This window comes from Lepidochelys olivacea (assembly GCF_965140295.1).
Source record: "Lepidochelys olivacea isolate rLepOli2 genome assembly, chromosome: 9".
Lineage (NCBI taxonomy): Eukaryota > Metazoa > Chordata > Testudines > Cheloniidae > Lepidochelys > Lepidochelys olivacea.
In genome coordinates this window covers 77,315,232-77,327,690 of record NC_140419.1, presented here as the reverse complement: position 1 = coordinate 77,327,690, position 12,459 = coordinate 77,315,232, and the positions used below count along the sequence as shown (strand labels likewise).

The window sequence follows — 12,459 nt, the reverse complement described above, 5'->3', positions numbered from 1 at the left end:
AGAAAGCAGCCTGTGACTGAGTCACAAATGGACAATAAACCCACATAGGCTCATTGGGTAAAATAGCAAGTACCTTCATAGAGCCCTCTGCTAGACCTTGTCCACATTAGAATTTACTTTGGTATAATTTACATCGCTCATCAGGGATGTGAATAATCCACACACCCCTGATTGGCCTAAGCACCAATGCTGATCAGTGGAAGAGCTTCTAGTGAAGATGTAACCTGAGATGTACATAGAACATCTTGTTCTGACTTACTTGCTCTGCAGCCACTCTGGTCATTGGTTCCAGGGAGTGTAACTCAGGGCAAGATTTAGCCTGTTGTCTGTCTTAACTTTGGTGACATCAGTACAGTTTCTCGTCAAAAAGGATTTTAAACTTAAACTGGGCACCTCCTCTCTTCCGCAGTGGTGGATAGCTCCAGGGCACTGAACTGAATGAGTCTCACTGGCATGGGGCAGTGTGGGCCGGGCTGGTTGCATGCCAATCCCTAGATGCTGGTCTTAGCCCCAGAGATGGTGTAGCTGCATTTCAATCCTGCGTGTAGTGAGGCCTGTCTAGTTCTATTATTATTCAGTTTTTTCAGCTCTTCCAAGGGCACCCCTCCCTAGCGCTGAGTGCCCACTCTCTACATGAAGAGTTACAACACAGACAGCTAAGGCCTTGTCTACACTTGCAAGTTAGAGCGCATTAAATCAGTCCTGGGTGACCTAACTCCTAGGTGTCCACACTGGCAAGGCACGTAGAGCGCCCGGCCTCCGCAGCTGAAGCATCCCTGGTAATCCATCTCCATGAGAAGCATAAAGCTTGCTGTGCCCCAGCTGGAGCGCCGTGGGACCAGTATGGATGCCTTGGTCTATTAATGCGCTCTGATCGGCCTCCAGAAGTGTCCCACAATGCCTGTTCTAGCCACTCTGGTCATCACTTTGAACTCAACTGCCCGGCCCTCAGGTGACCAACTGTCAGACCCGCCCTTTAAATTCTCTGGGAATTTTGAAATTCCCCTTCCTGTTTGCTCAGCCAGGCGAGTAGTGCTCTCAGCGCATCTTTCCAGGTGACCATGCCTCCACGCGCCAGGCGATCCCCAGTATGGAGCAATGGAAAGGTGCTGAACCTCATCAGTGTTTGCAGGGAGGAAGCTGTCCAGTCCCAGCTGCGCTTCAGCAGTAGGAAATATGATACCTACAGGCAGATATCAAGGGCCATGATGGAAAGAGGCCATGACCGGGACGCAGTGCAGTGCAGTGTTATAGTGAAGGAGCTGCAGAATGCCTACCACAAAGCGTGGGAGGCAAACTGCTGCTCCGGTGCCGCCCCTACGACCTGCCGTTTCTACAAAGAGCTGGATGCAATACTTGGGGGCAACCTCACCTCCATTCCGAAGACCACCATGGACACCTCAGAGGCCGCAGCAACTCACAGTTCAACAAAGCAGTAGGAGGAAAGCCGGAGCAAGGGTGCTGAGGAGGAGGGGAGCCCAGAGCCAGAGGACAGCCCGGCATTCCTAGATGCATACAGCCAGGAGCTGTTTTCAAGCCAGGAGGAAGGTAGTCAGTTGCAGCGGATGGTGCTTGGGGAAGAACAAACAGCAGAGGAGGTGCCCGGTAAGCGGCTTTTATTTTGGGAAGGTAGTTGTTTTGGTGTGGGCTCTTGGGGTGAGGAGGGTTAGGGCTGCACGCATATCTAGATGCGGAATAGGGCGTTGATGTGCTCTCTCACATTGCTGTAATCGGCCTCAGTGATCTCATCAAAGGTCTCATGCAGAAGCTGGGCAATCTGCTTGTGCAGGTTCCTTGGCAGTGCTACTGTGTTCCTTGTCCAAGTAAGGCTAACATGTCCGTGCCACTGTGCCATGAGGGGTGGGGGGACCATTGCTGCACACAGGCAAGCGGCATAAGGGCCAGGGCGGAAGCCGCATTATAGTAGAAAACCCTCCCTTGCTCCCCAGGTCACCCTCAGCAGCGAGATATCTTCCAGGATGAACTCATCCTGTGGAAAATGTGGGGAAAGTGTTCAGTATAGGGGCCCCCTGCAGCTGTTGGCTCTCCCCAAGGCACAGAACCCCAGAGGACAGTACGGCCATGAAACAATCAGTCCTCCTTGCCCCTCTGTTTACTCACCATTTCGGGTCTCCTGTGGGTTATGTGCGCTCGCTTTGGGACGGGCACTTTCTGCTATTGTGTACATTGTACTTGTCTTTAAGTTCAGCCGAATCATTTCTCTGTCTGGTGTGAACAATGCTGTCTCTGTTAAGTGTTGCATTTTGGCTTTACAGATGCAACCTTGAGATCCCAGCCGTCCTTGTTATCAGTGGCCGAAAGACGACAAAGAATCAGGAAGCATACGCGAAGAACCAAAGAGGACCTGTCCCGTACTGAAAATCAAAAAGTACAGGAGTGGCGGGAGACTAAAAGGAGGCTGTGCCAGCAGAATGTGGATCGCCGGCACCAAAGCATGGAGCGGCTGCTAAGCATTATGGAGCACCAAGCGGACTCGATACAGGAGCTCATAGCACTGCAGATGGAGCAGATCCACGCCCGTCCCCCCCTGCAGCCCTTATCCCAAAACTCTTTCCCCTATGCCCCCATGTCACCGCCAACTCACTTCCCCCAACATCCAGTTTCTTACCGCCACCAGCTGCCTCCAACACCTGTAGCTTCACCACCCAGCCCTGCAAACTACGACTCTTACCCACTGCACTCAACCCCCATACCATGCATTTTAGCCAGCTTGAAGTGCAGCACTCATTGTGCGGCATTCCAGACAGGAAGGCTGAATACGATAACAGGACATACGCAAATCTGTGATTGTCCCATTCCCCACCCCGCCCCCTTCACTCCTCCCACACAGCACAGATGTGTCATGTCCTTTCAGTTTCCCCAGCAGTTCTGTTTCTTTTTTGAAGAAATGAATTTTTTTGGCTTTGAAAACATTCTTTATTGCATTAGGTAAAAAGATACCAGAGCCCAGGAAAGCAACAGGCACTGCAAGTCAGTGCATCATACGTAGCAAACACAGATGTCTACTAGTATTGGAGCCACTGTACTTCACACCCGTGCAGGGCACCAAACATTAGTGGTGGCTCTCAGCATCAAATTGCTCCCTCAAGGCATCCCTAATCCTTACAGCCCCGCGCTGGGCCCCTCTAATAGCTCTGGTCTCTGGCTCTTCAAATTCAGCCTCCAGATGTTGAACCTCCGTGGTCCATGCCTGAGTGAAGCTTTCACCCTTTCCTTCACAAATGTTATGGAGGGTACAGAATGCAGCTATAACCATGAGGATGTTGTCATCAGCCAGGTCCAGCTTCCCATACAGACAGCGCCAGCGGCCCTTTAAATGGCCAAAAGGGCACTCAACAGTCATTCTGCACCGACTCAGCCTATTGTTGAACCGCTCCTTGCTGCTGTTAAGGCTTCCTGTGTAGGGTTACATGAGCCACGGCATAAAAGGGTAAGCGGGATCTCCAAGGATCACAACAGGCATTTCGACTTCCCCTACGGTGATCTTCTGGTCTGGGAAGAAAATCCTGGCTTGCAGCTTCCTAAACAGGCCTGTGTTCCAAAAGATGCATGCGTCATGCACCTTTCTGGACCAGCCTGCGTTTATGTCCATGAAATGCCCACAGTGATTCACAAGCGCCTGGAGAACCATAGAGAAATACTCCTTCTGATTAACGTACTCAGGCTAGGTGGTCTGGTGCCAGAATTGGAATATGCGTCCCACCTATCACCCCTCTTCAGTTAGGGAAACCCATTTGTGCAAAGCCAGCCACGTCATGCACGTTGCCCAGAGTCACAGTTCTTCTGAGCAGGATGCGATTAATGGCCCTGCAAACTTGCATCAACACGATTCCAAAGGTCGACTTTCCCACTCCAAACTGGTTAGCGACCGATCAGTAGCTGTCTGGAGTTGCCAGCGTCCAGATTGCAATAGCCATGCGTTTCTCCACTGGCAAGGCAGCTCTCAATCTTGTGTCCTTGCGCCACAGGGTAGGGGTGAGCTCAGCACACGGTCCCATGAAAGTGGCTTTCCTCATCCAAAAGTTCTGCAGCCACTGCTCGTCATCCCAGACTTGCATGACGATGTGATCCCACCACTCAGTGCTTGTTTCCCGAGCCCAAACATGGCGTTCCACTGTGGTGAGCATGTCCATGAATGCCACAAGCAATCTTGTGTCATATGCGTTATATGAGTCGACATCATCGTCAGACTCCTCACTGTCAGTTTGTAGCTTAAGGAGTAACTCAACTGCAATCCGTGATGTGCTGGCGAGACCCATCAGCATATTCCTCACAAGTTCAGGATCCATTCCCGCAGACCGAAAGGAAAGACAGAGCGCTCAGTACAAAAAATGTTGAAAGATGGTGCTAAATATGGATGGAAGCACAGGGATTGCTGGGATGTGAAGTGATGCATTAGGACAGGACCCATAATGCTCTCCCCTCTGCCACCCCCTTCATAGAATCATAGAATATCAGGGTTGGAAAGGACCTCAGGGGGTCATCTAGTCCAATGCCCTGCTCAAAGCAGGACCAATCCCCAATTTTTGCCCCAGATCCCTCAAGGATTGAACTCACAACCCTGGGTTTAAGCAGGCCAATGCTCAAACCACTGAGCTATCCCTTCCCACAAGCCACAGCACCAGAATGAGAAAAGGTATTCTGAGGGATAGCTGCCCATAATGCACCACTCCCAATGCTGCTGCAAGTGCCACAAATGTGGCCACCCCACTGCGCTTGCAGCTGACAGTGTAAACACACAGCAGTGCTTTCCCTGCTGCGGTCTCCGAATGCTGGTTTAACTCAAAGCACTCTACATCTGCAATTGTAGCCATGCCCTAAGGCTATTTCATTGCCTTGCTCCAATCAGGCCACCTACTCCCCCATCACTAGAGTGTCTGCAGCTAATGGACATCAGAGATCACAGCCTTGTGGGCCAGCTCCGTGCCCTGGTCCTGGTTAGGATTGCCAGGTGTCCGGTTTTCGACTGAAATACCCGGTCGAAAAGGAACCCTGGCAGCTCTGGTCAGCGACGCTGAGCAGCCCATTACAAGTCTGGTTGGCAGTGCAGCAGGGCTGGCAGGCAAGCTCCCTGCCCAGCTCTCAGGAAGCAGCGACACATCCCTCTGCTGTCCCCACCCCAAGTGCTGGCTCCGCAGTTTTCATTGGCCAGGAACCACAGGTGCAGCACAGGGAGCCTCCTGGCCGCCCCTTCGCCTAGGAGCCGTACGGCCTAATCACGGCTTCCCCAGAGCCGTCTCAGGTCAGCGCTGCCTGGAACCTGCATCCCCAAGCCCCCTCCCACACTCTGAACCCCTCAGCCGCAGCCCAGAGGCCCCTCCTGCACCCCAAACCCCTCAGCCCCGCCCCTGCCCCAGAGCCCCCGCACCAGCCTGGTGGAAAAGGAGCCAGTGAGTGAGGTGAGGAGGGAGTGACAGAGGGAGGGGGATGGAGTGAGTGGGCGGCCACAGCCTCCGACAAGGGGCGGGGCATGGGGCCGGAAGGACAGGCCACGCGGCGCCACAGGGCTCGTAAGGGCCGCCCAGCTCCCGAGCTGTTCCTTCTGGAGCCAATCCCCACCAGACACTCCGTCCCAACAGCCAACCCGAGCTCTCCCCGCCGCCGTTCTTGGCCACGTGGCCCGCGGCCTGTTTCATGCTGTATCTAATTCCGAACCCGCCATTGATTTTTAAAATTTCACCAGTCACGAGGCGGCAGGTGCGTGCCGCGCGGGGGCAGTCCAAAAGAAGCAGCGGACACCGTGGCCAATCAGCGGGTAGGGCGGGGCAGGCGGGGCGCACCTGGCCGGAATCGCTCGGTGATTGGCGGCTGGTTCGACGAGGCGAAGCCAATGAGGAGCGGGGACAAGCTGGGCGAACCTGGTAGGGGCGGGGCGGGAGCTGCTACGCCAACTGCGTATGGGGTTGCGAAGGGGTGGGGCCTTCGCCGGCACCTGTGTCCGCCCGTCCGGCGCCTTCCGCTGCTGGCCCCGGCTGGCGGCTCCCCAGCGCCCATGGAGCCTGTGCAGGTGCCCGATGCCGACGCCTTCCGGGCCTTCCAGGCTCAGTGCGAGGCGGAGCGCGGCTGGCAGAGCAGGTACCGCCGGGAGGGCGTCGGGGTGTGGGTGCAGCCGCCCCCGCCCGCCGGCCCCGCCGTCCACACGGTCAAGGTGAGCCGGGGGAGGCGGAGGCCAGGCCAGGGGACGCGGGGTGGGAGCCTGGCGGCCGCCTTGCACTCCTGGAGCTCCCCTGGGAGCGGCGCTCGCTGTGCGGGCTGCTGGTTGGCCTCACGCCCAGATGTGGCACGGCAGGCAGCTCCACCCACCGAGAGTTTGACTATTTATAGTCCTGACTCCTCCCTATCGCGAACTGAGGTCCACTGCACTCTGGGCCTGGACCCTAAAGCGGGGCGTCAGGGATCTTGTCACCTGGAGACAGAAACTGGGCACCAGAGGCGTTGCTGGGCTCCTGCCTGGGAAGGTGCTTGCCAGTGCCTGTGCCAGTTACTAGAGTAACTGATTAACTCTAAAATATGGTAGTAGAGCCCCATCTGTGCTAATTGTCACCATCTCTTATGGGCTTTGATGTCCCTTTTTCTTGGTATGCAATTCATGTGACCCTCGTCTTTGCCTTGTGACACATCTGCGACCCAGAGGCACTTGTCACTCCAGTGTCTGGGTGCCAGGAGTCTGATGTGAACGTCCCAAGAAAGTGATCAGTGAGTGGGATTAATTATTCTTCATATCCAGTAGTCTGCCCTGGTGATAGCCTTCCCCACAGGAGTCTTCTCCGCCCATGTGGTATAGAACTACATAGTGAGTGGTGATGGAGTTGCACCAGCCTTGAGAGTGCAGTCTGAGTTATGCTTTCTCTGTAAATCATTGACTCATAATGACAAACACCACTGTAAGTGGGTGAAGCTTGGTAGAGGGTGATGGGATTAGAACTAGAGGTGCAGCTTCTCTGAACCAGTAACAGGAAAGCCATTCTTTCTGGGATCTCCCAGACCTGCTATCTCCCCCATGAATTCTGGTCAACCACAAGCCACTGAGTGGGCCTACTGTGCATCTCCACGCTGGAGTCATCTGTGTAAGATTGGACACCTCCACTTTCTGCCTGCTTGCTTCTATCTGGAGATTGGAACATAGTGTCCTGCTCTGACTTGCTCTGCTCACATACTTCCCTTCTCCATTCTTCTGCCACCAACAAGTGTGGTAGTATCTTACCTATGGAAGCCTGTGCCATCTGCTTCTTGTTCATGATTCTGGTTGCTATGTGGACTGGGGTTTGTCTAGTTATGGGATAGAGCTTTTAACAGTGATCCGTTTACATTTCTGTTTCTGCTGAATGACTCAAGGGCAATAAATATTGTTATTTTGGAATGGATTCTCTGTCCTGATCCCTGTTTTTTATCTTAAGTGAGTTGCTTCCCTCTCTGTTCATCATTTACCCTCACAGGGGGTTGATATTTGCAAAGTGTTTTGAGTGGAGGGTTTCAGTGTTTAGTAAAGGGGTAGTGTTTGCCTGGCTGACACACTCCCTCACAAGTGGGAGCCCAGCTGAGGATGAGGAGCTCTTCCCTACACATGGACCAAGTCAGCTACTCCAATTGGGAGGACGGGGTTGGGGGCGGGGTGGGTGCAACCAGCCAGTGTCCTGACTGTGGTCCTGCTCCTGCCTGCAGTGCCGCATTGACATTCAAGATGTGCCAGCGGAGACGGTATATGATGTGCTGCATGACATTGAGTATCGCAGGAAGTGGGACATGAACGTCATTGACACACACGACATTGCCCGTCTTGCCACCAATGCTGATGTGGGCTACTACGCCTGTGAGTGATAGCTTGGGGGCTGCTCTGATTGGCTGAGTGCGGCAGTAGGTGTGATCAACCCCAGAGAATTGAAATCCTGAGTTAAACAAGTGGAGGGCCCATCCAATTTCCTTGAGTAGGAAGGAGCAAAGACTGAGCCCATTCTGTATGCCCCGAATAGATACCATCTGGTCAGCAGTAGGGCAAGCTTCCCACACACCAACATGCCTCAGCCCAAGCTGGACTTTCTAATAGGAGAGGGGAGTTCAGTCCCCTGGGTTCATTTCATCCTTAGCAGCCTCAATAGAGATTCCAACAGAAGGGTCAGCTGGGCTCTTAGGAGATGAGGGGAGGCATTGGTGGCAGGATACAGAGAGATCACTAACCTCATCTGAGGGGCAAGTGCAGGCAAGGTAGAAACCCCTTAGTGTGGCTGCACTTCCTGCAACTCTTATCACTGGGTGAGTTGAAGTGACTTTGCTTCCTTCTTGGCTAGGGAAGTGTCCAAAGCCCTTAAAGAACAGAGATGTGGTGACACTGCGATCCTGGCAGGTTGTGGATAAATCTTACATGATCATCAACTTCTCTGTCAAACATGCGGTGAGTTGGGGGCGGGAAGAGTTTAATTACATGGACCCATGCTCTCCTGGGAATCTCAATAGTGCCTGCTTAGATGCCTCCTTGATGAATGACTCCGCCCCACAGCTACAGTCATGAGCTGGGTGGAGTTTGTCTGGGTTAAGGATGCTCTGTTGAGCAGAATGTGACTCTGGCTCTCATTAACCTGAGCTGCACTTATTTATCTGCCACCCCTTACTGATGCCTTAGAGTGTATGTAGCTAGTCCCTGTGTCCCTTTGGGTGTGCGGGGACCTTTTATTATTGTGGGATATGAATTCACAGCTAACTCTTTACAGACCAGGCACCGTGTCTGAGCCTCTAGATTAGTCCCATTGCCCTGTGTGTATAGCACCAGATCTTAGAAAGAGTTCAGGGAAGGTGACAGGGTCTGAGTGTCTGATTTCACCATACAGCAATATCCTCCCCGAAAGGACCTGGTAAGGACTGTTTCTATCTTGGCGGGATACTTGGTACAGTCGACTGGACCAAACAGCTGCACCTTGACTTACCTGGCTCAGGTGGACCCCAAAGGTAAGTCTGGGTCTGTATCCCTTGTGGGTGTGCAAGGGGATGAGGCAACTTCAGGTCTAGGTGAACAGAAATTCTACTCCCTTATATAGGACGTAAATTGCATTGCTTTCTTTCCACACACTTCCCTCCTAGGTATCCATCTAGGATCACTTTGCAACTTGCCATGGAGACGATCTTGCAGCTTGGCAATTGTACCCTGGTGAGGGGCTGAAGCATTGTGTGCGGTTGCATCCTGGCACAAATGCAGCATTTTTCTGCCATGGCTCACTAATAATTCTGTTTCTCCACCTTTCTTTCTTATGCATTAGGGAAACTGCCAAAGTGGGTTGTGAATAAAGCTTCCCAGTACCTGGCACCAAGGGTGAGTGAAGGCACTCCTGTGTAGTGGGTAATAAGGATCAACCATCGTTCATGGTTAGAGGAAAGGGCTGGCAGTTAGTAGAGATCTACTAACTTGTCCTTAGACTTTCCAGCCCCTCTAACTTCCTAGTACAGGCCTGAGCAGTAGAAAGAATGGGGCATACTAGCTATCCTTGGATTTGATACTAGAATGTGCTGGCCTGGTTAGTCCAACATCTGACAATGACTGACCTCTGATACATCAGAGAGGTGAAAAACCTGTGCACAGTGCTTTGTCTTGGGGTCCCCGGCTTCTGACCAGCGGACTCTGCATTCTGAGGTTTGGCATCCTCTGAGCTCTTGGAGTAGTGGGGAAGGCACAGGTCAGGATTGCAGGGCATAACTGTGGGGGAACCTATTTGGCGTGAGGTGTAGTTGAGACACAAAATTGCAGCATGGGTCAGCATCCTGGGTTCTGTCCCCAGATCTGTCACTGCACTTGACCAAGGTGTCACAGTGACTTTTTGGCTCAGCCTCCATTTCCCCATCTGTAAAATGGGGATAATAGTTCTCTGCCTTCTAGAGGAGAAGCAGCTGAAACACAATGAGATCCTTAGATCTATTGAAGATGCTGATTGCTTATCCAAATGAATGGAAAATGCTCCTGTAATGAACTTTACAGTATTAGTCTGTCCATCCATGCACTCAGGTCTCCCCCACCTTCGCCCCAACTGTCTCTGCTAACTGCATAGCACCCACCCTTTCCCAAGCATTAAGTACATAAGAAAATGCAGGGGGTCTGGTAGTGGTCAGATTCTAGGCTGCTTCCATTTTCTTGGTCCCCTTTTCTGCTTTTGTCAGATGCTGAAGAAGATGCATAAGGCCTGCTTGAAATACCCCTCCTGGAAACAGCAGCACAATGTCAGTGTGAAGCCCTGGCTGTACCCTGAGCAGAACAAGCTCCCCACCATGATGCTGTCAGACCTGGCACTCCAGCATGCTGCCTCTCTGGAGAACATTGACGAGAGCAGCCTGTCGGAGGTGAAGGATGAGAGGGGAGACCACAGTGGCTCTGAGAACTGATGCTGCTTGGCTCTTTTCCAGGAGCAACACTGCACTAGACTGTTTTTGGACTCTTCCTGACAGTTTTACATTAAAGGGGGGAAATGTATTTTTATGCCCAGGGTTTGTAGTTCTTCCTATCATGACCCAAGAGACCATGTTTAGGCCTCAGGCACAGAGGGGTGTCTGTGGACAGTGACTGAGTGGGGAGCTTACAGTGCCTGGGGCCCATTGTGCTGACACAGCTATCGCAGTGAGCAGGGTAAATCTTGAGAAATTATCAGACATCTGATAGGATGGTATGAATTGCTTCTGCTTGATGATCCTTTCTGTCCTTTGACCAAGATCTGTTGCTTCATACGAAGGTAAAGATATCCATAATGCATCTGGCCAACTGTGCTGTGCTGCCTCTTGGTGGGACTTGGTCCCTGAAGTGCTCATGCTGCCCCAGTCTGAGAGTTTTTGCCTGTGTATTCTGAGAGCCATTAAGAACTGGACAGCAGTAGACCAAGTACCCTCCTACAGAAACGGGCAGCAGGAGTGAGTTTGGGGTGGACAGACATGCCTACTTCCTGGGGCACTTCTGGGGAGAGAGGATAAACGTGTTTGCCTGTTCAGAGTTCATGTGATGCTACCTGTCAGAGCTGAGGAATTCATCTCCAGTGCAGGAGGGAGGCGTGTGCCCCAGAAAGGCCTTGAAGACTGACCCAAGTTTATTGCTGCTGTAACTTGGGATGTCACCCTGTTGCCCCAAGGCTGAACTTGATCCTAGCAAAGCAGGCTTGTATTGAATGGGGTGATGTGATAGGTAGCTGCAGCAGTGAAGCTGGAAAGGGATAGATGCAAATAAGCCTCAGGGAAGCAGGTTGGCTTTGTTGTCAAGGTGACAGGAAATGGTGGTGAGAACTGGGCTGCCAAATGATTAAAAAAAATTACGATTAATCATGAGATTAAAAAGTCTTGATTAATGGCAGTTTTAATCCCACTGTTAATATAATACCACATATTTAAATATTTTTGCTAGTATTTTTGGTTTGGTGTGTAGTGGGGGAGTGCAGTCTCTTTAAGCATAGCACTCAGGAGCCTGAACACTTTTCAGCCAGCAGCAGCTATTGTCAGCAGAACTCACTCCTGAGCCACCAGCAGCAGCAGACAGGCTCCCCCATTCTCTGGCCCCAGCTCAGTAGTGACCAGCTACATGGGCAAGGGGAGGGGGATACCCCAACATCAGCCTCCCCACCCCCACTCTGCACAGGAGGCTGGCTCCCAGTCAAGAGCAGTTTGGCCAGGGGGGCAGCTCCATGGGGTGGAGAGGTGGGAGCTGCAGTGGAGGAGGACAGCAGGAGATGGGGCACCCCTGCCCCAGAGGCATGCAGCAGCACGCCCTGAGCACGGTGCCTTGGGCAATAGCCCCCCTTGTCCAGCTGGTGGCTCCCTACCTGGCCACCACTGAGTCCCAGCTGCAGAGGTCTGCAATTAATGCTCATTAAAAAGTGTTAATTTTTGAGTTAATCACATGCATTAACTGAGATTAATTGACAGTTCTAGTAAGAACATAAGTGGCCATACTGGTCAGACCAGAATCCGTTTAGCCCAGTATCCTGTCTTTTGACAATGGCTGGTTCCAGGTGCTTCAGAGGGAGTGAACAGAACAGGGCAACTTATTGAGTGATCCATCCCCTGTGGTCTAGTACCACCTTCTACCTGTCAGAGGTTTAGGGACACCTAGAGTATGGTAAGGTTGACTGAGTCCTGGAGCTGAGAGGTGTAAAATGGATGGAGCTAGTGCTGCGCTTGAGGGTCCTGCTCTTAACAAATAGGATGAGCAGGTTGAATGTTCAGTGAGAATTTTTAGGGTTTATCTCTGGGTTTGTGTTTGTAGTCATCTGTGTGCAGGTAAGTTAGGGACAGCGGATGGGCCTCTGGCCATAGGCCCCTCAGTGATACTGATTGGAGTCTCTGTTAAAAGACCCTGTGCAAATACACTTGCCTGTGATGAGAGCATTGCTCAAGCCTGCCAGGCCTATTTGCTCACTGCACTCTCCATTCTGCAACATATGGTCGGTGTTGGCTCTGAGAGGCTGGGTGTGGAACTGT

General features: G+C 52.3%; 1 protein-coding gene across 1 annotated transcript; it reads left to right on the top strand.

The window, feature by feature from the left end:
- The first annotated feature begins 5,911 nt into the window (after positions 1 to 5,911).
- Positions 5,912 to 10,471, top strand: LOC311525831 (START domain-containing protein 10-like). The gene is made up of 6 exons (XM_084638227.1): positions 5,912 to 6,169; positions 7,684 to 7,831; positions 8,307 to 8,410; positions 8,844 to 8,961; positions 9,270 to 9,322; positions 10,162 to 10,471. The coding sequence occupies exons 1-6, from the start codon at positions 6,014 to 6,016 to the stop codon at positions 10,381 to 10,383; spliced, it is 801 nt and encodes a 266-aa protein (XP_084494353.1). The 5' UTR covers positions 5,912 to 6,013; the 3' UTR covers positions 10,384 to 10,471.
- Positions 10,472 to 12,459: the final 1,988 nt, after the last annotated feature.